This window comes from Rhincodon typus, chromosome 21 (assembly GCF_021869965.1).
Source record: "Rhincodon typus isolate 14 chromosome 21, sRhiTyp1.1, whole genome shotgun sequence".
Classification (NCBI taxonomy): Eukaryota; Metazoa; Chordata; class Chondrichthyes; order Orectolobiformes; family Rhincodontidae; genus Rhincodon; species Rhincodon typus.
This window is the reverse complement of record NC_063352.1, coordinates 26651987-26673963: the sequence shown is the minus strand read 5'-3', so window position 1 is coordinate 26673963 and position 21977 is coordinate 26651987. Positions and strand designations below refer to the sequence as shown.

General features: G+C 39.3%; 1 protein-coding gene and 1 long non-coding RNA gene across 2 annotated transcripts in view; both read right to left on the bottom strand.

Moving 5' to 3' along the window:
* LOC109910488 (trinucleotide repeat containing adaptor 6A) overlaps positions 1-18958 on the bottom strand; it is a 99358-nt gene extending 80400 nt beyond the window's left edge. The window contains exons 1-2 of the mRNA XM_048609709.1: positions 18899-18958; positions 16645-16666 (exon numbers count right to left, since the gene is read on the bottom strand). Of these exons, the coding sequence (XP_048465666.1) occupies positions 16645-16666; positions 18899-18958 (82 nt within the window). The remainder of the gene's footprint in view (positions 1-16644; positions 16667-18898) is intronic.
* Positions 18923-21977, bottom strand: part of LOC125485677 — a 52529-nt gene continuing 49474 nt past the window's right edge. The window contains exon 3 of the long non-coding RNA XR_007264395.1: positions 18923-18989. This is a non-coding gene — a long non-coding RNA (uncharacterized LOC125485677). The remainder of the gene's footprint in view (positions 18990-21977) is intronic.

Genomic DNA, 21977 nt, shown 5'->3' with positions numbered 1-21977 from the left:
GATGAAGGGTCTAGGCCCGAAACGTCAGCTTTTCTGCTCCTATGATGCTGCTTGGCCTGCTGTGTTCATCCAGCCCTGCACCTTGTTGTCTCAGAATGCAGGAGGTCATGTTTCTGACACACTAGTACAAAAAAAGGGTCACATTTAAACTCTGGATTTGATAGTCATGCGATCATTTCATCTGTTTTTTCAGTTGCTGCTAACAATTCAATCCATTGAGGCCAAGCAGACAGGTTCTTACTTTTGTTGCATGTTCAAGGCACATCTCAAAAGAATTATAACACACAAAACTTATCTATTAAAAGCTATCAGGTTTCAAATGATCACCAAATAAGCATTGTAGTGTAGCGTATAAAGCTTCACTATTGTTACCCATTTCCATATTCACTATTGTACAAATCAGATATATTCACTAGAAACATATTTCTCTGCTACAGCTAACTATATCTCTACATGATTCTTGCCGTGCACCTCCCCCAGTTCCTTTAAAAAAAGGAGTTCAAACTCCAACTATTCAACGAAAGTTTAAATGATTGGAAATGGTCCACTAATTAGCAGCTGTTACAGATTTCCCGGGGCACTATTTTAGAGGTGAACTTCAGCTACATTTCAAGTTTTTACATACTTGCCAAACACTATTAAGAATATACACTTTTGAAAATCAAAAAATCTAGAAGTGCCCAGTCCATAACTAACCTGAATAGGAGCAACAATTTGGGATGGCAGGGGTGGGTTGCTTAAAATAGGAAAGCAGTTTGAAAGGTTTTGGTGGAAGCCTTTTCCAACTTTTGTTTCTTTCCCACTCTGCAAGCTTCAGAAGAAAATGGAGGAAAAGTGTGGTGTCATTTTACTGCTACAAAAGAGCACTGTTTGCCAACTCCTCCTGTAGTAGGGGCCCAAGGCAAAGCTGGGTTAACTTGAGAAGTCTAGCAACTTCCTATGTATTTTGTCTAAATCAAAGGCAGATGGAACAACTTTAGCCAATCAGAATCAAAGCAAGGCAACAACACAAATCTGAAGTGGAGAACAACCACAGTAACATGCAAACATTTTCAGCATGCAGATTTGCAGCCAGAGAAGTTTCTTCCCTGTTCCCTTCTGCAGGTTTTACTGTACATTTCCTATGCTTGCTACGTCCCAAGGTGGAGTCAGTTATGGAATGTTAAAGACCAAACCAAGAGAAACCTGGCTTTCAGACAAATAATGCTGAAAATTCTGCTGTTCATATGGTGTGGTGAGTTAGGAGAAAAAAGTAACTGCACCTATGCCATACCAACATATTACCTCCTCAAATGGTAAGCAGCACAAACCAAGCTGCACTTAGTTCAACAGAACAGCAGGAATTATCAGCAAATTTATTAGCAGCATGATTTATTTTACCCAATACACATTTTCCCCGATTTTCTAAATTCAACTGACAATCACAAGTTCTCCTCGAGCACTTTACTATCAATTAACTACTTTTTCTGAAGTGCAGTCATATTTACAATACAGAAATGCAACAAGTTACATGTCCCCAGCAAGGTCTCACAAGTATCATAATAATGATCAGGAAATAAAAAGATGGTGACACTGGCACAGTAGGTTGTGTTCGGGCTGGTCAGAGCCTGTCCGCTCCAGGCCAGCAGCATCCTTTTCGTTGTCGTCTTTTTCTTTTCTTTCTTCATCTTCAAGGCCAGAGGAGTGTTGGCAGGGCAGTGGCTGCACATCTGCAGTGCAGTTCGGGACTCCTGCCGGTGAAGCCCAGAGCCTGGACTCTTTCCGGCAAAGCCCAGAGTGGGGACTCCTGGTGGCAGCATGCCCAGAGCCTGGAATCTTGGCAGCAGTAGGCCTGGGGCCTAGACTCTTGGCGGTAGCAGTTCCCAGAGCCGGGACTCCTGCCAGTTTCAGGTGGCAGCAGAGTCAAGGTCTCCTGGGGCATCGGCGTTATTGTTGTTGTTCCCAGAGGGGGTCTCCTTGAGGACCAGAACAGCTTTTAGAGACCTTGCTGAAGCCCTGGAACTGTGCTTGAGACCTAATCTGAATAGATGAACTCTGAAGTAATTGATTTTTATTCTTTTTGTAGCTCAAAATGACGCCAGATTGTGGCAACAAAACACTTGTCACTGTACCTTGAAGATGTGTTATACTTTCAGAATAGCATAAAAGGTCAAGCCAGAGATTGGGACTGCCCATTTAACATCACAACTGAAATAAGACAGCAACCGCAGGACTCGCTGAGAATTACATTAAAGCGCCAGCCTAAATTCATCTCATCTGGCTGCAGTGGGGTTTGAAACCACAAACTTGAGTAGAACAGCGATTTATTGTCACTTGTAATGATGAAACTTCAGTGAGATGTGTATAAGTTGCCACAATTCAGCACCATTTTAATTACAGAAGCTATAAAAAGAAATAATTAAGACAAAGGACATCCTTTGTTCCCTTCAGAGCCCCTAGGTCTCTGAAGCAGCTATGGGACACTGCACCGAAGCCACCCAAGCAATGATTTCTGGACCAGATCCATCACTCTGCCACTGCCAAAGCAGAAACCAAAGCCATGATATTGCTGACATAGCAAGGTGGTTTAAACTTGACCACCAAGTCACCAATGCTGAAACCATCACCACTTTAGTTGCTACCCAGAGCTGCCACATTGCTGCCATAACTGCAAGGAATGAACTGGAACCACCATACTGCCACCACAGAAGTTGCCGCACACCAGGAGGAACAGATCAGACCCACCAACAATGAAACCTTCGATAAAGCCATGGTCACAAGGAACAGACATTTGGATCCAGCACGCCACTGCTGCCTCACAACTGCCTTCCTCCACCGCAGCCACAGAAAAGGTAAACTTTGATAACAAAAGAGAAATGAGAAACAAAACTAACACATTGGCAAATACCATTAAGTCAAAGATAATACTAAGGAATCATTTAAATACTGAGGCTAGTACTACAACTTGTAATGACATATATTTAATTCCATCAATAGCACATTCAGTTTTGGCATCAACAGCACAGCTCAGTAAATGTCAAATCCCTGTCTAGAATATCTGACAAGTAGAGGGCATAAGCACTGTCACTAGAGAAATGGAAGGTCATATATGGGACAATACATATACGCAGAACACATCAATTCAATCCACAAATACGACCTGAAGACTTGCCATTTTAACTCTCCCCTTTCTCTCAGGCTGATATCTCTGTACTCTGCCTACTAAAGTGCTGCTGCAAAGCAGTTTAATGCAAACTCAAGGATCAGCACCTTATCTTTCAGTTAGGCACTTGACAGCCTTTTGGGCTGAAGATGGAGTTAGACAGTTGACTGAAACTCTGTTCCACCAGTGTTTGCTTTTCTCTGCGTGCATCAATTTTGGTCCATCTGACATTCATCTCTCATCTCAGCACTTTAAAAAAATATTATTCAATTACTGCTCCCCTGGGTTTAGCCCCACCAACCTTTCTGTAATTAAATGTCTCCTATCTTCTGCCCAGAACAGGTTTTCTCTTGTCCATTTTCCACCCTTCCCCATTTAACCTCCTTAAGAAGTCATTACATTTTTAACTTTGCCCACTTCTGATGAAAGATCAAAGCCTGAAATTTGAAAGGTTTTCTCTCCACTGATGGTCACAGACCTGTTGAGAACTGCCAGCACCTATACCATTTTGCTTTTAAATTTATCCAAGGGACCAGAAATGAGCCATTAAAGAATGTTAATTGGATTGATTTGATGATTAGATAGAGATAGATTGTTAGGTAGGAGTTTGCCACATGAAAATGTCCCAATGTCTGCAGCAAAAACAAACATGAACAGTAACATCAGCTGTGACTCAGTTGATAGCACTTGAATCCAAAATACACAATTCCAGGTTCAAGTTTCACTCCAGTGCAGGAATATAATATTCCACTGCACCACTAAGGGACTGTCGCTCTCCAAAGTGTCACCTTTCAAATGATACATTAAACTGAGGTCTAACATTCCAGCTTTGCGAGATGCAGAAGATTCTAAGGTACAATTTCAAAAAAGAACAGGAGAGTTCATCCTTCGTGTTCTGGCCAATATTTATTCCTCAATGAATATCACAAAAAATCTCATCGTTATCACTTTGCTGCTCTTAACAGTGCTGCATACATATCAACTGCCACGATTACTGTATTACAATAACAACTACATTTCATAAGACTACCATTTCAGTGGTTGAGTCTGCTTTTAGCCCCAGTGGTCATGTAAATTATGATTTTTTTTTTATTTTTTGTTTTTGTAGAACGTGACTTGAAAACCACACACCAACAGTAGAATTTTTTTTTTTTTTTTTTTTTTTTTAAAATCGCATTGTACTTGTGCTGATAAAATTCCATAAAAAACAAACCTCACTTCCTACAGAGAACAGGCAACCACTTGTATTTCACAAAGCATAATTTTCAAAATACTAGTGCTCCACAGGTGCCACATTTGCTCCCATTGTAGCAAAATGCTCTTTTGTTAGCAGCATTAAAATTCTTTAACATAAGCAAAGCTAACATCACTGTACAAGGTAAAAAGGAGGTTACAATAATTTACGAAGCAGCTGAGATACAATGCCATAGTGCCCAATATCACGATTTTTGCTTTTTGAGAGCTTGAGATTGTACAACACCTTCATAAAGGCTCCACTTATAGTGACTTGGCTACGCTCCGCCAAACCTCAAACACATCTAGAAGGGAATTAATCATACCGCAATATCGTTAAAAGATTCTAACAACCTGTAGAAAAGTTTATTTTCCATTTTGTCCTCCCTACTTATATGTAAAGCTTGACCAAGATACTACTGCAAACACAAGGCTGGAAAACATCAACATTTTAACAATACATTTCTAGCTCGGGCTCTGGGAGACTTGCACCTATGATGCTGTAAAACTGATCCAAACAATCATGTTAGTGAATGGAAACCTTTTCAGTGGGAAATGGAAAAATGGAGAAACAGATTCAAGAGTTCTACAAACACATTTAATAAGTGCCATTGCACTATGCCACAGTTAAATGATCCAAAAGATCTTGTTTTGATGTATTATGATGTGCTGTTGCTATAATGACTTTTTTTCAGTTCATTAGTACGAAAAGTAGTCTCCATAGTCCTACCAGACTATATGGCTACTCTCAGACAACTGGTGGTGGTTTAACCTGAAGGTCACCATGCCTCAAACATGGGGAAGGGGTTGGGAACTACTATGTTAGTACATAACATTTAGAGCATACTTAAATATTCAGAAATTAAACAACTGGTCACTACAAAAATCAATTCTTGTTGCATTTTGAGCCATGAACCATGTCTCTGGAAGAGATGCCTTGGCCACACATCTGAAGATCTATTTCACAGCAATCAGCTATAATCCACATAACCAGTGACAAATTCAAAAACTAAGTAAAAACAATAACACTAGCAAATGAATGCAGATACAAAGTTTATTTTATCCCTGAAGGTTAAAGTTAAGCACAAGAGAGTGTGATACAAATGTTAAGTTACCTTTAAATAAACTTTAAATACAACTTCATATAATGCAAAAAACACTTCCATAATACTTTCTTGTCTTTTGATTGAACGTGGGTATTGATTCTTTGGTTTCCAAACCTTTGATTGTAAAACTAATGAGGGTCAGGCTTCACTGCACCAATCAATGCAACGTATCTGCATTGTTTTTAAGAGCACAAAAAGAGCAAATAGCTGAACAATCAATACTGTACTGTTATTTATGAGTCACGAGCCTTCTTCCAGCCCTTTTTACCATACCCTTTCAAATATGGCCTGTTTTATTGCCCAAACACCTTTCAAATGCATTCATGCTGTTCTCAAATATTCCATATGGCAGAGGTTTTCACATTCTCACTAAGAAAGAAATTTCCTCCTAAACTGATAAATAGATTTATTAAATTATATTTACCTCCTCTGGTTTTGGTCTCCCCAAAGTGGTGAATCCATACAACCATTCTATAAAACCCCTTCATAATTTCAAAAATCTCCATTCAACCACTTATCAGTCTTTTGTTGATGACAGAGCATTGAATCCCAACTTCTTCAGCCTTTCCTGAGAAGAATATATTTCAGTTTTGTTACTGTATCGACCTTGAAAATCATTTTACCTTTTCCGGGTGTCTTGGATACCCATGTGGGAAATTCTCTTCGGAATTCTAATCGACCACCATCATTTCTCAAGAACCCAAAGAGCCTAGACTTGACCCGGAGTTCCAAAGATGGACAATCAATATCAGACTTGCTGTCAACTGATTTCCCAGAATTTGATTCTCCTGAACCCTAGTAATAACAATCACATTCTCAGTTTACATCTTGACTGCAACATTTGTGCCAGTCAGATCTTTACTTACTCCATTTCAAAGTTGGCACACACTAGCCCTCTGCATATATTAATGTCTTTCTTTTAAGAGCAGTGAACATGAAATTAAGCAATAGTTGTTTGCTTAAATTTTGTTTTAAGCCAACCAGTTCAAGGATGTTATTTAACGTCTCTGGAGCATATGGGGCTTAAACCCAAGGTTCCTGCTCAGAAGGAGGGATGCTGCCACTGCACCACAAGAGCCTCCTAACGTTTGCTTTCTCCTACTCCTTCCCACTGCTTTCTAAACACAACCAGGAGAAAGGCAAAGCCAACTGCTGAGTCTCACCAACTACTTGTATTTTTTATGTATCACTTTTAACTTGAATATAGTGGTAGTTCTGTTCAGTTATCAATGACTGTAACTAGCAAAGGGGAGAAATATATATAATATAAATTGAGCATTTTCCAACATCATTAACCACTAAACTGGAGCTCTGAATATCACTGAAATACACAAGGGCTCTTTCCTGTTCTCAACACAAGTCACTACTGCAGTTATTTTGACTATAGGTTCTGACAAAACAGAAACAAGTTAATTTATTTTTGCAGTGTTGGTTACAAGACTGTTGGAAGAATAGCATATGTGGCTTATTCACATTGCAACTCCACAGGACACGAGGCATTTTTTACAGTTACACATAGCTTATAAAACTGATTGAGTGAAAAGCATTAAAAACAGCTCTTTCAGTGTGAAAATTGAGGAGAGGTGGCAGCAACAGGAGTGAACACCATCACACTCCATTAAGTATGTCATAGAAACAGATGCCAGCCACTGATATTAGGGTAACTTTGCACAGCAATGAAAGCTACTGACAAACAGTACCCAAGTTTGCGCTTTTTTTCTAAATTTTCTTAATATGAGACACAATCTTCAAGTGTTGTGTATCTGTTCCTTTTGACTTCTTACTCAGGCACCATCTGTCACACATATCCAGCATCATGACCTAGCTACATGTATAATCATTCCCAGAGTCTGGCAGCGATCAAAATTGCAAGATTTCTAACAACTCTTCTTTAATTCTAGAGGATGCTCCCAGCAGTGCATAATAGTTATTGAACAAGGAGGAATAGTTGATCTCATAGTCTGATCTTTTAAAAAGCTTCTGAAAATATTAATGGCTCCAATACCGTAAAGAGAACGAAACATCAAAATTTCAATAAAGTGGGAGGAAAGAAACTTAAGTGTGCTCCATAAGTAATGTCACAACAGTCATGAAATCTTCAGAAAATTATGCAGAAATAGATAAAAGTGAAATTTAAACTGAAATGATATGCGGCTCATGACCAGATTACAAGGTCAGCCTTTCCAAACTAATACCAGCCCCAGCAAAACTGGAGTCAATAAGAAACTCTCCATTGGTTACAGTCATATAACAAAGATAGATTCTTCTGGCCACTAAAGATGAATCATGTCAACCAAAGGACATCACAGGTAATCCTCAAGGCCTAAACATCTTCAGCTGCTTCATAACTGATCTTTCAGAAAGTCAACGTGAGGATGTGTGCTGATGATTTTGATGTTCAACATCATTCACAACTGCTCAGATATTGAAACTGTACATGTCCAAGTGTATCAAGAACTGCAAAAGATTCAAGTTTGAGCTGATAAGTGGCAAGTAGGATTCATACCACACCAATGTCAGGAAATGACCATCTCAATAATACGGAATCCAATCATTGTCCCTTGAAATTCAAAAGCACAATGTTGAATAATCCTCCATTAACAACATCCTGGGGTTACTGTTGACCAGAAACTGCACCAGCCACATAAATACCATTGCCACAAGAACAGGTCAGAGGATGGGAATTCTGCAAGTAACTTACCTCTTGGCTCCCCAGTGCTCGCTCACCATCTTCAACATAACAACATGGAACAGAAACCGCAATTCGGCCCCTTGAGCCTGCCTTGCCATTTTGAAATAATCATGGCTGATATTGTTCAACAAAAACAGAAATAGATAGAGAAACTCAGTAGATCTGGCAACGGCTCAAGAGAAAGCAGAGTTAATGTTACAGGTCCAATGACCCTTCTTCAGAACTGGTTGATCTCATCTCGGCCTCAACTCCACTTTCCTGCCAGATACCCTTCAATCTATTACCGATTAAAGTATCTTATCTCTTCTTTAAACTTAATGTCCCAGCATCCACCATACTTTGGGGTTGTGAATTGTTCAGATTTCTCCTTGTTTTTAAATCTGCTACTCCTTATCCTAAAACCAAGACTCTCAAGATTGCCCCACAAGGAAGCATCCTTTTTATGATTTTGTCAATCTCCTTTAGCATCTTATGTACTTCAATTAGATCTCTTCTCATTCTTCTAAACTTCACAGGATATAAGCCTCAATTGCTCTTTCCCTCAAGAATGAAACCTTACCTCTGGAAGCCACATTAAATTTCCACCTGCCAAATTTTAGCCCATTCACCTAAGCTATCCATATCCATTTGTAAATTTCTTATTTCTTCATTGTTACTTACTTTCCGTCTATTTTAACAGCATCTGCAAACTTAGCTATATTACTTTCCATCCCCACAAAAAAGTAATTAACACAGATTTTAAATAGTTGGGCCAAAGGCCCGAAACCTGCGGCACCCCACTAGTTACATGTTACCAACCAGCAAGAGACACATTTATCCTGACTGTTTTCTGCTTGTTAGTTAATCCTCAAGTAAGGAGTCTGATGAAATACTCTCTACTTGCCTGAATGAGTGCAGTTATAACACTTGAGATCATCCAGAAAAAAAAAATCAGCCAACTTGAGTGGCAAGCCAATTAACACCTTCAAACTCTCTCTATTCCCCATCCAACACATCAACAGTGTTGGGTACAACCCACAAGGTGGACTTGTTATGTAGGGTAAATTATATAATTTTAATATTCGTTAAGTTTGGATTTTTGAATTTTAAATTGGGGACATATAGGCTTTTTGGTGTATCTGAAGGGTTTTAACGGTTAACTTGCAAGTACTTCTATAACCATGGTATTTTCTTTAAAGTTTGAAAGAGGTAGCCTGCAAGACTAATGGATTTTTGTTTACATTGGGAGAGTTTGCAACAAGGTTCACAGACATAGATCTTAAGCTTTCAGGTGGTATTTTCTGATTTTTTTTGGGTAAAGTAGTTTATTTTTCAGTTTCAGTTTGGGGCCCTTTCAAGTCTTGGAAGAAGATGAATGTGCAAAACAGTTACTCCTGAGAGAGGGAGAAGATAACTAGATTTGCTAACCGTAGATTACCTCAGCATAAGGAGTTCAGTAATAGCACCAGTCAAGGGGTATTTGGATAAAACCCTGAAGAGTTTGTTGATGCTGAGAAAATTTAAGCTCAGGTATATAAAAGTACCAGGAAGGGACTACCACATTTTGTAAACCGTGAGTGAAAGTCATAGTTAAATTATGTTTATAGTGGTGTTAGGCAGGCAATTTTCTCTATGAGCACTTTACAAGAGGTACTTTTAGGATAAATAAACCAGTGCTTTTGGGATTAATGGGATTGCATTTGAGTGTTTCGAAATCTTTAAGTTTGCGTTATAAGTAAATAGTCTTGTTTGTTATTATATCTTCACTTCCTTTACTTTAACTTCTGTTTTATTGTTAAATCTGCATGTTGGTGCTTCATAGAAACCTAGAAAATAGGACATGTAGGCAATTCAGCTCGTCAAGCCTGCTTTTCCATCAATACGATCATGGTTGATCAACTCGGTACTCTTTCCCTGTTTTCTTTGCAAACCTTTGAATGTTTTCAAGCAGTTATATGTAGTTTTTAAGATTCAAGGAATCCTAGTTTTGGCCTCAATGTTTTCTGTGGTTAGTAAGTCCACATACGCAACACTTTCGGGGTGAAGAATTTCTCCATGTCAGTCCTAAATGGCTTATCCCACATCTTTAGACTGTGACTCCTATTCTGGACCCACTGGTCATTGGAAACATCCTTCCAGTGTTTACCCTATCTAGTCCTGTTAGAATTTTATAGGTTTCCTTGAAATGGTCCCTCATTCTTCTAAACGGTCCTAACCAATCCAGTGTCTCTTCAGAAGTCACTCCCACCATCCCAGAAATCAGGCTGTGAAACCTCAGGTGCGCTCCCTCCATCATTAGAACATCTTTCCTCAGATGTGGAGGTCACAGATGTGGTCTCACACGGTACAACTGCAGCAAGGCATCCCTGCTCCTGTACTCAAAATCTCACACCACGTAGGCCAATATACCATTTGGTTTCTTTGCCTGCTGCAGCTGCACACTTAATTTCAGCGACAGGTGCATAAGAAAACCCAGGTCTCATTGCACCTTCCCCTCTCCCAATCTATTGCCATTCACAATTATTATTTTCCTGTTTTTGCTACCAAATTGGATAACCTCACATTTATCCACATTATACTTCACGTGCCATGCATTTCCTACTTGTTCAAAATGTCCAAATCATACTGCAGCTACTCTACGTGTTCTCCACAGTTCACCTTTCGATCCACTTTGGCAAGTCTGCAAACTTGGAGATATTACCTTTAGTTCCCTCATCTAAATCATTAATATATATTGTGAATATCTATGGCCTAAAGCTCTAATCCCTGTATTATCCCAATAATCAGTGTCTGCCACTCAAACAGACCCATTTATTCCTATTCTTTGTTTTCTGTCTGCCAACCAGTTCTCTGTGAGCAAACAAAAACAAAGTGCTGGAGAAATTCAGCTAGTCTGACAGCATTTATAGAAGAGGGGTAAAAGTGTTAACATTTCAAGTCAGGTATTTCTTCAGACAATTCTATATTCATGTCAGTACACTACTCCCAATCCAATGCATTCCTCCTGAAAAAGATTCAAAACAAAGAGCAAGATTCCACTTTGAACGGTTGCTAAAAAGAAGTTTGTAAAAAAAAAAAAGTCCATAATTATAGAACATAAGACAGCACAGCATAGGAACAGACCCTTCAGCCCACGATGTTGTGCCAAACATGACACCAAGTTGAACTAGTCCCTTCTGCACAACAATCATCCATATCCCTCCATTTCTTGTTTATTCACGTACTTCTCTAAAAGCCCCTTAAACATCCCTATCGTATCTGCCTCCAATACTACCCCAGCACATTCCAAGCACCTACCACTGCAAAAAAACTTGCCCCTCACATCTCCTTCAAATTTTCCCCCTCTTACCTAAAATGCACGCCCTCTAGTATGAGGCATTTCAACTGTGGGGAAAAGATTTGAATGTCAACCCTATCTATGCCTCTCAATTTTATAAACTTCTACCAGGTTTCCTCAGCCTCCGTCACTTCAGGAAAAAAAATCGTAGTTTGTCCAGTTTCCCCTTATACAGCTCACACCCTCTAATTGAGGCAGTATCCTAATAAACCTCATCTGCACCTTCTCCAAAGCCTCCACATCCTTCTTGGAGTGTGGCGATCAGAATTGAATGCAATATTCTCTTATGTGGGACCTTACCAAAAGCCAATTAAACTACATCAACTGTCTACAGAATCTTGAAAGATGACCACCTTGTTAAAACCAAAACAAAAAGAACGTATGATCTCTCAAGTCAGATTTCAATCTGGGATCTGCTTTGTCCAATAACAACATCCGTGGGGATTGTAGCACATTGAACAACTCACAAAGGCTCCTTTGACAGTACATTTCAAACCTCCGAACTCTACCAGGTAAAAGTACAAGGAGGAACACATACTTGGGAACACCACCAGCTACAAGCTCCCCTCTAAGTCAATACTAACTGGGAACTATATCAGCATTATTTTATTGTCGCAGGGGTCTACATCCTGCATATCTACACCAAATTCTCAAGGGCAATTAGGGACGAGCAATAAATGCTGGCCAAACCTGTGATATCTAAATCCTATTAATGAAAAAGTCATGAACAACTTAAGATTCATTAGCTGAAACTTCACAAGTGCTTATTTCTTAGTCATGTGAGGAGAAAAAAAAATCTAATTCTGCAACACAGGAACAGGAGTAGGCCATTAAGTCCCATGAGCCTGTTCTGTCAATGAAATGGAGTTCACAACTGAACTACAATCAAACTCCGTTTGGCCACCTTTGTCTTGTGTCCCTTAATACTTTTGGCCAATAAGAAAAATCCATTACTGATTGACTATTTACTTTTGATCCAATATTAATTCTAATTTAGAGAAAAGATTCCAAACTTCGACTACAATTTGAATTTAGAATGCTCATTTCATTCCTGCAAGGGCTGACTCTAATTTATTAACTAAAATCACCAGGCCTCAATTCCTGAACGAATGGGACAGTAGTTCCTATCCGCTCCCCTCAAAATATTGAAAACTTTCAGGAAACCATATCTTAAATTTCAGGGAATATGACTGAAGTTTGTTTAATTTCTCCTTTGAGTGCAAGCTTCATACTGGTAAACCTGTACTGCACGTGCTTCAAAGTCAACATATACCTTGTAAAGTGTTCTGCCCATAAATAGTTTAAGTATTCCAGATGTGGTCTATTCAAGACAAAAGCTTAAGGTTTTACATACTTGTATTCTAGTTCTTTCAAATCGAGGTCAGCTTTTTTTGAGCAGGTCACAATAACTGTACTTCACTAGCTGCAAGGTAGCATGAAACCTTCTGAATGAGAAAAAACATTTAAATGCAACTCTTTTTTGTACTTGTTTTAAACACATATACAGTTCATCTGCAATAGTTATACTCTGCTCTTTCTCCATCCATCCTGAACGTTGATAGCTTTTCCTTGAACATTTTCAATGCAGAAAATTTCAAACAGAATAACAAGCTCTTCAAAATATTTTGCACAGCAGACAGCAAAAAGCCACAAAATTCATTCTTCGGCATTAGCCTGTTTTGCACAATACCCTTGGATTTTTTGGTGGGGGAAGCAGGTTTTAAGCATAACCATGGAGGAAAAGGTTTTCAAAACAGATGATAGCTATTGGAATACCATTCAAAATCCAGAGTTATAAACTGCGTGCTGGGACAATGACCATTAACGAAAGTATTTTATGATGGTGGTGCTGGTGCTCTCTTTGGGGGTGGAATACATTCACAAAATAGAGGGAGAGCAACATAACAGCACAATGCTAATGTTTCTTTGAAACTTATGCAAACGAAAGTTCCTAATCCTCAATTCAGGTGGACTGAAGCAAACTGTTACATTCTACATAGTAAAATCAGGCAGGTCAACAGACAGGAAACCAAACATGGGAATTTTGAGGTCTTCAGGGCTCGGTATCTCAGAGTTTGTTACTCAAAGCTATTATGAACAGTCAGCTCACTTACATTTCAACCAGCAGGTTAATGACTAGAAACCACAAAAGTTTTTGGAAGGGAATTTCATCAGGGTGGTCAAGGAGAAAATGGTTTCAAAAACCAATCTGCAATTTAGGCGGAAACGTGCAATACCCAGGCCAGTTCAGTAAAAAGTGCGGATAGGGCTATGAAATCAGGCACTAAATTAGTATAGCCAACATTGAGCCGGTATAATATAGTGACTAAACTTTTGACCAATACCAAAATCAGTTCCTCGGTTAACAAGTGAAAGACTAAAATACATGAATTGTTTTGGATGATTGGCTAAATTCAACCACCTTCCAAACAGAAGGACATACTCACTGAATCAAAAGTATACACCAACTTGGACTTAGCATATTCTTGAATTGAAAGTGAGATTATAAAAATTTGCCTACAGAAAGCCAATATCATGAACCATGACAATGATTACACTGTACATCACATTTCAATTAACATGCACATTATATTTACAGTCCAATCTTTGCCATCCAGAACTATCAAGATTGTGTCCTAAAAAACACTTGCATTTTCCTGTCTATACACTTTGAAAATGAATTATTCATGTACAGCAGCTCTAGCTGAATTTATTGAACGTCCAGACCCCTGTGGACAAAGAAACTCCAGCTTCAAGGTAAACATGACAAATAGGTCCCAAGGTTTAAATTATCAAAAGGCACGTTTAAATTATTCAGCCACGATAACTGATTGATTCACCAAGTCAATACGTGTTTGGGACAAGCTGTGAGGTACACAGTACAGGTAAAAATTGAGGTTTAAAATACAGTTGGATATCAAAATGGGAGAGCAACATGCTCGAGCCATCAATTTAAACTATTTTTTAAATTCACGCGTGGGATAGGAGTGCTGCTGTCTGGCCAGCATTAATTGCCTGTCCTTAGTTACCCTTGAGATGGCAGTGGGTGGTGAGCCGCCTTCTCAAACTGCTAGTCAACATGTTGTACATTGATACATAACGCTATTCAAGAGGCAGTTCTAGGATTTTGACCCAGCAACAGTGAAGGAATTGCGATATATTTCCAAGGCAAGATGGTGACTTGCTTGAAGGGAAACTTGCAGGTGGTGGTATTTCCATGTATCTACTGCCCCTTTCCTTTTAGATGGGAGGAGTTGTGGATTTGGAAGGTGCCATCTAAAGGATCTTTGGTGAACTTCTACACATGGCTGCTATTATGCATTGGAGGAGGGGGGGATGGATGCTTATGAATGTGGTGCCGATCAAGCGGACTGTTTGCTCCTGGATGGTTTCAAGCTTCTTGTGTGCTGTTGAAACTGCACCTATCCAGGGATGTGCAAGTATTGGGAGTAAAAGACATGACCACAATTAATTACACTAATCAACATCTAGGTGAGCTTCCTTTGACACTTTTGAACCATACGGTTCTCTTCTAATTTTCCTCCACCGATGTTTAGCTGGTGACAGAGTTGCTCTAGACTTAGTTCCATCCTTCCTTAGCTTGTAGTCAGAGAATCACTTATAGTGGCTACTCTTCAGACTTCTGCATCACATCGTGTGCTCTGAAGAGGAGTCCCGAACTGAAAACGTCAACTTTCCTACTCCCCTGATGCTGCCTGGCCTGCTGTGTTCCTCCAGCTCCACAATGTTATCCGACTCCAGCATCGGCTGATCTTACTATCTCTCAAAATTTATCCTTGGTTTCTCAGCTACCTCACAGTGATACCATCTGCAAGCATGTCAGATTCCATACATATGTAAATAACTCACAATGTCTCGATTCCACTACTGTCTTTGATTTGTCACACTGATTTTTGACACCTAATATTGGGTGAGCATAAATTTCCTCCAACTAAAGATTGAAAAGGCTGAAATTAATTGTCCTTGGTTCACAACTACTTCCCCCATCCCTGTTAACTACCTAATGGTAAGTAACAAACAACACAGATATTGTGCTTGAGCAAGAGATAAGATTCTGACCAAAGATCCAAATCAAGACTGCCCACTTCCACAACATTGCTTTACTCCAATCCGGCCTCAGCTCATCTGCTGAAATCCTCACCTATCATTTTTCCCTTCTAGACTTGATTATTCTATTGCTCTCCTAGCAGATTTGCAATCCTCCACCCCACATAAATTTACACTCATCCAAAACTTGGCCATCCAACACCCTGCGATTGGTGACTTTCACTGACTCCAAGTTAAGCAATATTTCAATATCAAAATAGTCATCACATGCTTTAAATTTCTAAATTGCCTTAACTAATGACCCTCCATTCCAAAGCCCTATCATTGCAGCCTTACAAGTCTTCAAGCATTTAAATCAATGCAATTGCAATGGTTTCTCCAGGTCATAGATAGGGCTGACACAGGCCAAAGGCAGGAACCAATATAAAATGAATCTGCTGAAATAAATGGTTCGACAAAAAGAAAATATTATAACGTAATTATTTTCTGTGTGCATACTACATTAGGGTGGGAAAGAAGAACTTTTAAAAAGTTAATATGAAGTTAGGAAAAACAACTTCAATCAAAATCCTTCAACAGCATGTCACTCTGATGAAAGCAAGCCAACCAATACTTTGCACTAAGCACACAGTACAGTGAAATAAGTTTTACTTGCAGTCTTTTCACTATAGACTAGCTGGTTTAATTTATAGATTTTTTTTCAAAAAGCACTAGCATTTATAAAGTCTTGTGACAGTTAAACTTTTACGTGTGTTCCTATTAATTGATTACGGTGACTTAACACCGAAATGAAACATAGACAGAAGATAAGACACCAAGACAAAACACTAATCCCAATCTCATTTACTGGTATCCTCCAATACATTCCTTGCCATCTCTTCATTCCCATTTTCCCAAAAGCAACAGGAAACACTGAACCAACATTTTAAAATTGTTGTGAACCATTACACTATATATGAAAACATTGCTCAATGATGCATTCACTGCCTTTTCTGATTATTTAGTCAGGAAATAAAAAGTTTTTGGCAGTATTACCATGTAACTTACAAGGAAACATACAATAACTGAGCAACAGATGTCATCTTACCTTTGTTTTTTTGTTCAATTGCCTGCAACAAAAGAAAGTCGGTCAGTTTGAAATGAAACCTTACGCCTAAAGATCACCAAACAGCTGCACAAATGGATTACATCCTCTTGTGGAAAACATCCAAATAAATTTCAAAAATCAATGAAAGTGACCATTTATTATAAAAACTCAATTACTGGTACATTAGAACAACTGCAAAGCAAAGTTTTATTGTAATATGTTTTCAGTAAAAGCAAAGGTTTTTATTACACAAAGGCAGTTTACATTACTCATGGGCAGGTGTCCGTCAGATGCATTACCAGCCGTCCACTTATGCAGCTGAGACTCCATATATTCGCTATTTAAACAAATTGCCATTAAAGGTGGGTAACTAATCAGAGATGCTACCACTGATACAGCAATCATTTCCTCATTCCACAAAAACTAGACAAATGGGTAGCCAAAATGACAGGCAAGGTGTGCATGCAGATCATTCTTTAGAGAGGAACTTTTAAAGGAACTGCCAGACTCCCTCAGGCCCCAACTTTGAACAAACTATTCCATTTAGTTCAAAGCTTCTAAACAGGTAAGTTCTGTAACATGTCCAAAATCAATTCAGACTTTCCAAGGTCCCCAGACAGCCAGTACCAAGCTGGGATCAAAAACAGGAATAGGCCATTTGGCCCTTCAAACCTGTTCCACCATTCAATTATGTTTGCGGCTGATTGTCCAATTCAGAATCCTGTTCCTGCTTTTTCCCCATACCTTTTGGATTCTTTAGCCTTAAGAGCTATATCTCTCCTTGAAAACATTCAGTGCTTTGCTCTCAACCACTTTCTGTGATAGAGAATTCCCCAGGCTTACCACTCACTCAGTGATTTGCTGAAGAAATTTCTCTTCAGCTCAATCCTAAATGGACTACCCTAAATCCTTAAACAAGTGTTGAACTCCCCAGTCATCAGAAACATCCTTCTTGCATTTACCCTGTCTAGTCCTGTCAGAATTTTATAGGTTTCCAAGATTTCCCCCCCTCATTCGTCTAAACTCAAATAATTATAGACCTGATATAACTGATAACTGATCCAGTCTCTTTTCAAACATCAGCCCTGTCATCCCAGGAGTGTCTCTGCTATCCTATAAAGATGGGCAATTTTTGCTCCTCTGTTCCACTGACCTGCCAGAAGATAAATCTATCAGCTACGAGGACGAGTGCAACAACTCTTTCCACTAGAGGTAAGGTGACAAACAGCTTATGTGACATGCCTTGAAGCTCACTATGAACTTTAGACAATGACCATGCAGTTGCATCTAGTAATAGCAGCATGATGGCAAGTCGTTCAAAGCCCATGCTACAACAGCAATCACTATCTCAAAAGTAGTTTATTGGCTGTAAAGCACTTTAGAACATCCCATGGTTATGAAAGGTACAACATAACTGCAACCTTTCTTTACCAGTGGTTAACTTGTTTAAGAGTTTTGGAAAAGCTGTGATGACCTGGATCTAACTTGACAAATGTCACATACAGTTGGATTCTGAATTGGCCAGCCTTAAATTCACACCAATAGTAGTCTTTGCATCACTCTGTGTCACTGTTTCAAGTATTGTTCGTAATACTTTTGAGCCGATGTCTCTGCATCGAGTCAGAACAGCAACTCGAGATTCACCTCTAAAATATCAAAATGAACAGTTCAAACAATTAGAATAAAAACAGGCGTAAGTTAGTTGTGATTATACAGCACGTTATGGCACAATGTTTTTGGAAAGAGACATCCAAATTAGACAGCATATCTTGTACTAGTAAACAGGTCATTTTGAAGACTATCCTTTAAAATAGTATTTTAAAAATCGTCTAGATTCATGGGCAAGAATCTGTTTCCGATAAAAGATACACTACATTGAGCCTCCTAAATATTTAAATTCCCACACTTTGATGGAGTTATTAATTGGTGGGTTTTGGGGTCCTCGTCTATCAGGACATAAGTACCATACATTCTACAAAACCGAACACGAGTGGTGGTGGGAGGAGCAAGTGTCTATTGTTCTAATCCTAACCATTTCCCAATGAACCAGTGAAAATTTTCTAACTTAACAGAACAATTTGAGAGGTACTGAATAATCCACGTATAAAATTTCAAAGTTTTTCAATAAAAAGTCATTCCAAGGCAGGCAGCTGGATCTTTCATTGCCCACCCCACAATAATGCACTTTTATTTCAAACACTCTAGACAAAAGGGCGAAGTTCATTTTATGCTGCTCTCCCAAGTAGTATAGTACCTTCTTCAAAGCGGCTTCCTTTTTCTTCTTATCGTCTTTTCTTTTTTTCCTTTCTTCCATCAACTGTTCTTCCTTTTCTTGCACTCTATCCCTTTGAAATAAAAACAATAAGATTCAGGAGGAGGCATTTTGTTTTTGTTACTGGAATGAAAGACATGGTCTGACAACTGAAAAACAGAAAGAGCTCTGTGTAATGTATCTACAGGATAACCTTATTTTAACCTTTCAAGGTGTAGCTCAAAATGTTATGCCTGCATACGATATGAGAGTGAACTTCAGCAATCAATTTCTTTTAATCAATAAAAATGATTCAAGTACTTTGATTTTGCAAGTGCTTTTGAACCTCCCAAATGAAGAGAAGGGAAAAAATGATAGCCTGCAAGACGACAAACTTCTAATCAAATTGCTTTATCCAACCTGGACAAGCATATACACACACACTTGGGGAAATGACAATGCTTAGTTTTACTGTCACAAAAAATAAAGTAGCCTGATGGACAGCTGAACCATTTCTGCAGGGATCACATCACATAAGCACCAGGATGTAGGAAGCCAAACTCATCAACAAAATGGCATGATCCAAGAAAACTAAAATGGACTCAAGTTGCACTTATAACCTGTCCTTTTGGACTGTTCTAAAATAGGTCCTGTTCAGTCTAGTCTTTCCTTGCTTCAAGGAAATCTTATTTTTTACATTTCTGCCAATTCCTCAATTGCAGTTCTCTTGCTACCAATGGCAGCTAATACAATCCCGTTAATCCCTTTGTCCTAGCTGCAGAAATAATCTCTTTCCATGAGTTACAAGAACTGCCTCTGGATTTGCCACCACAATCTTTGCATGAAGACTGCAAATTGATGACAGACAGCTTTGCAAATAATGTAGAATGGCACCAAGAGACCAATCACCCTCCAATATCAATTGTTGATACATGGAAGTGATTTGTCATAGGTAGATTAATGGGAAAGGCCAAGACTGTGCCAGAACTACATGGCAATGCAAGCAACTCTACAGAAATTTTCAATATTGTATCAGCCTAAAAATAACCCTAAATGAGCTTTAACGTTTATTGATGGGTACCAAATTATAAAAAACAATAAAAAAAATTGGGCATCGCCATGCTTGCATTACAGCGTGCCAGATGTGCTCATTTTCAGTTATTTTGAAAGCATTTAGAAAAGGTTCTGCTCACCACAGCTGTAACATTTTAAGTTCCACTCCAACAATGTCATAACTGAAAATACAGGGCTAGTCAAAAAACGTTCCATCGCAACACTGCAGGGAAAAGTGGAATTCCATACAATGTCAGTTTACTGCTGTCTTGAAGCATAAGGAGGGAAAATAAGGGGTGTCAAGACAGTGAATACATAAATCTTTTTTCTTCTAAGGTGTTAGCTTGGCTCTGTTTGCATCACTTTCACATGCAATGCAAAGTATGAGCATCAAACAGTGGAAGCAGTATGTTAAGTACAGTCAAGCAATTCCATAACCTACAGAACAGATCTAAGCTCCGGTCACATCTAAACAAGAATGATGGTGGACAATTAGTCAAGGGTAAGATGACCAATAAACATCCCCATCCTCCGTGATAGGGAAGCCCAACACATCAGTGCAAAATGCTGAAACATAAACACCTCACCATCAACATTCTGGAAACACTACCACCATTGACTAGTTATTTAACTGGGCCTGCCCTGCAAAATTCTTTGGGAACAAAAGCACGTCAGTGGGTAGGAATTCTGAGCAAGTAAATGACCTCCCAACTCTCAAGGTCCATCATCTACAAGGCACAAGTCAGGGGTATGATGGAATAGTCTCCATTTGCCTGGAAAAGTGCAGCTCCAACAATACTCAAGAGGTATGACATCATCTAAGAAAAAGCAGCCCAATTGATGGGTGCCTCATCTACGACCTTCAGTGTTCACACTCTCCATTACCAAAGCAAGGTGGCAGCAGAGACTACCATCTACAATATGTACTGCAGTATCTCACTATAGCTCCTTCAACAGTACCTTCCAAACCAGTGACCTCTACAACTTAGGAGGACAAAGGCATCAGACACAAGGACTACCATGACCTGGAAGTTCCCTTTAAGCAACACACCATCCTGACTTGGAACTATATTGTCGTTGCTTCACTGCTGCAGGATCAAAATCTTGAAACTCCCTTCCTAATAGCACCGTGGCATATGTACACGGAATGGACTATTGTAGTTCAAGATGGCAGCTATCCACCATCTTATCAAGGACAATTATGGGTGGGCAAATGCTGGCCTAGCTGCGAAATAATAGTTAATTATTTTTCACTTCACGATTTGGGTAAACACTGCATTGCAACACTGAAGGAGCGGGCTGTTTTCAAAGATGTTAAACAGTGGCCAAAAATATCCAATGGCACACTCTTGGTAACTACAGACAAAAACTGTTCAAGCTGTTGCTCATGCATCCAGAATTAGGGGTGGCACCATGGCTCAGTGATTAGCACTGCTACCTCAACGCCAGAAACCCAAGTTCAATTCCACCCTCGGACGACAGTGTGGAGTTTGCACGTTCTCCCCGTGTCTGCGTGGGTTTCATCTGGGTGCTCCAGTTTTCTCCCACAGATGTGCAGGCTAGGTGGATTGGCCATGCTAAATTGCCTACAGTATTCAGGGATGTGTAGATTAGGTGGGTTATAGGTCTGGGTGGGATTCTCCAAGGGTCAGCGTGGACTTGTTCGGCCAAAGGGCCTGTTTCCACACTGTAGGGATTCTATGATATGTCTATGATGTGAATTATCAGCATGACAATCTTTAAAATATTTATTCAGTCTTTGCTTTCATTTCTGTCTTTAAGTCTATACCACACTGATCAATCTGTGCGAAGAGCTTCCAATCAGTTCAAAAATGATCCTTTACTAAGCTGAATTCAGGGCCCTTATCCTACTGCAAATAATTGAAGGTTTTTTTTTGTAATTCAATTACCTGCCTTAAATTGAATCAGAGATAGTAGGAACTGCAGATGCTGGAGAATCCGAGACAACAAGGTGCAGAGCTGGATGAACACAGCAGGCCAAGCAGCATCATAGGAGCAGAAAGGCTGA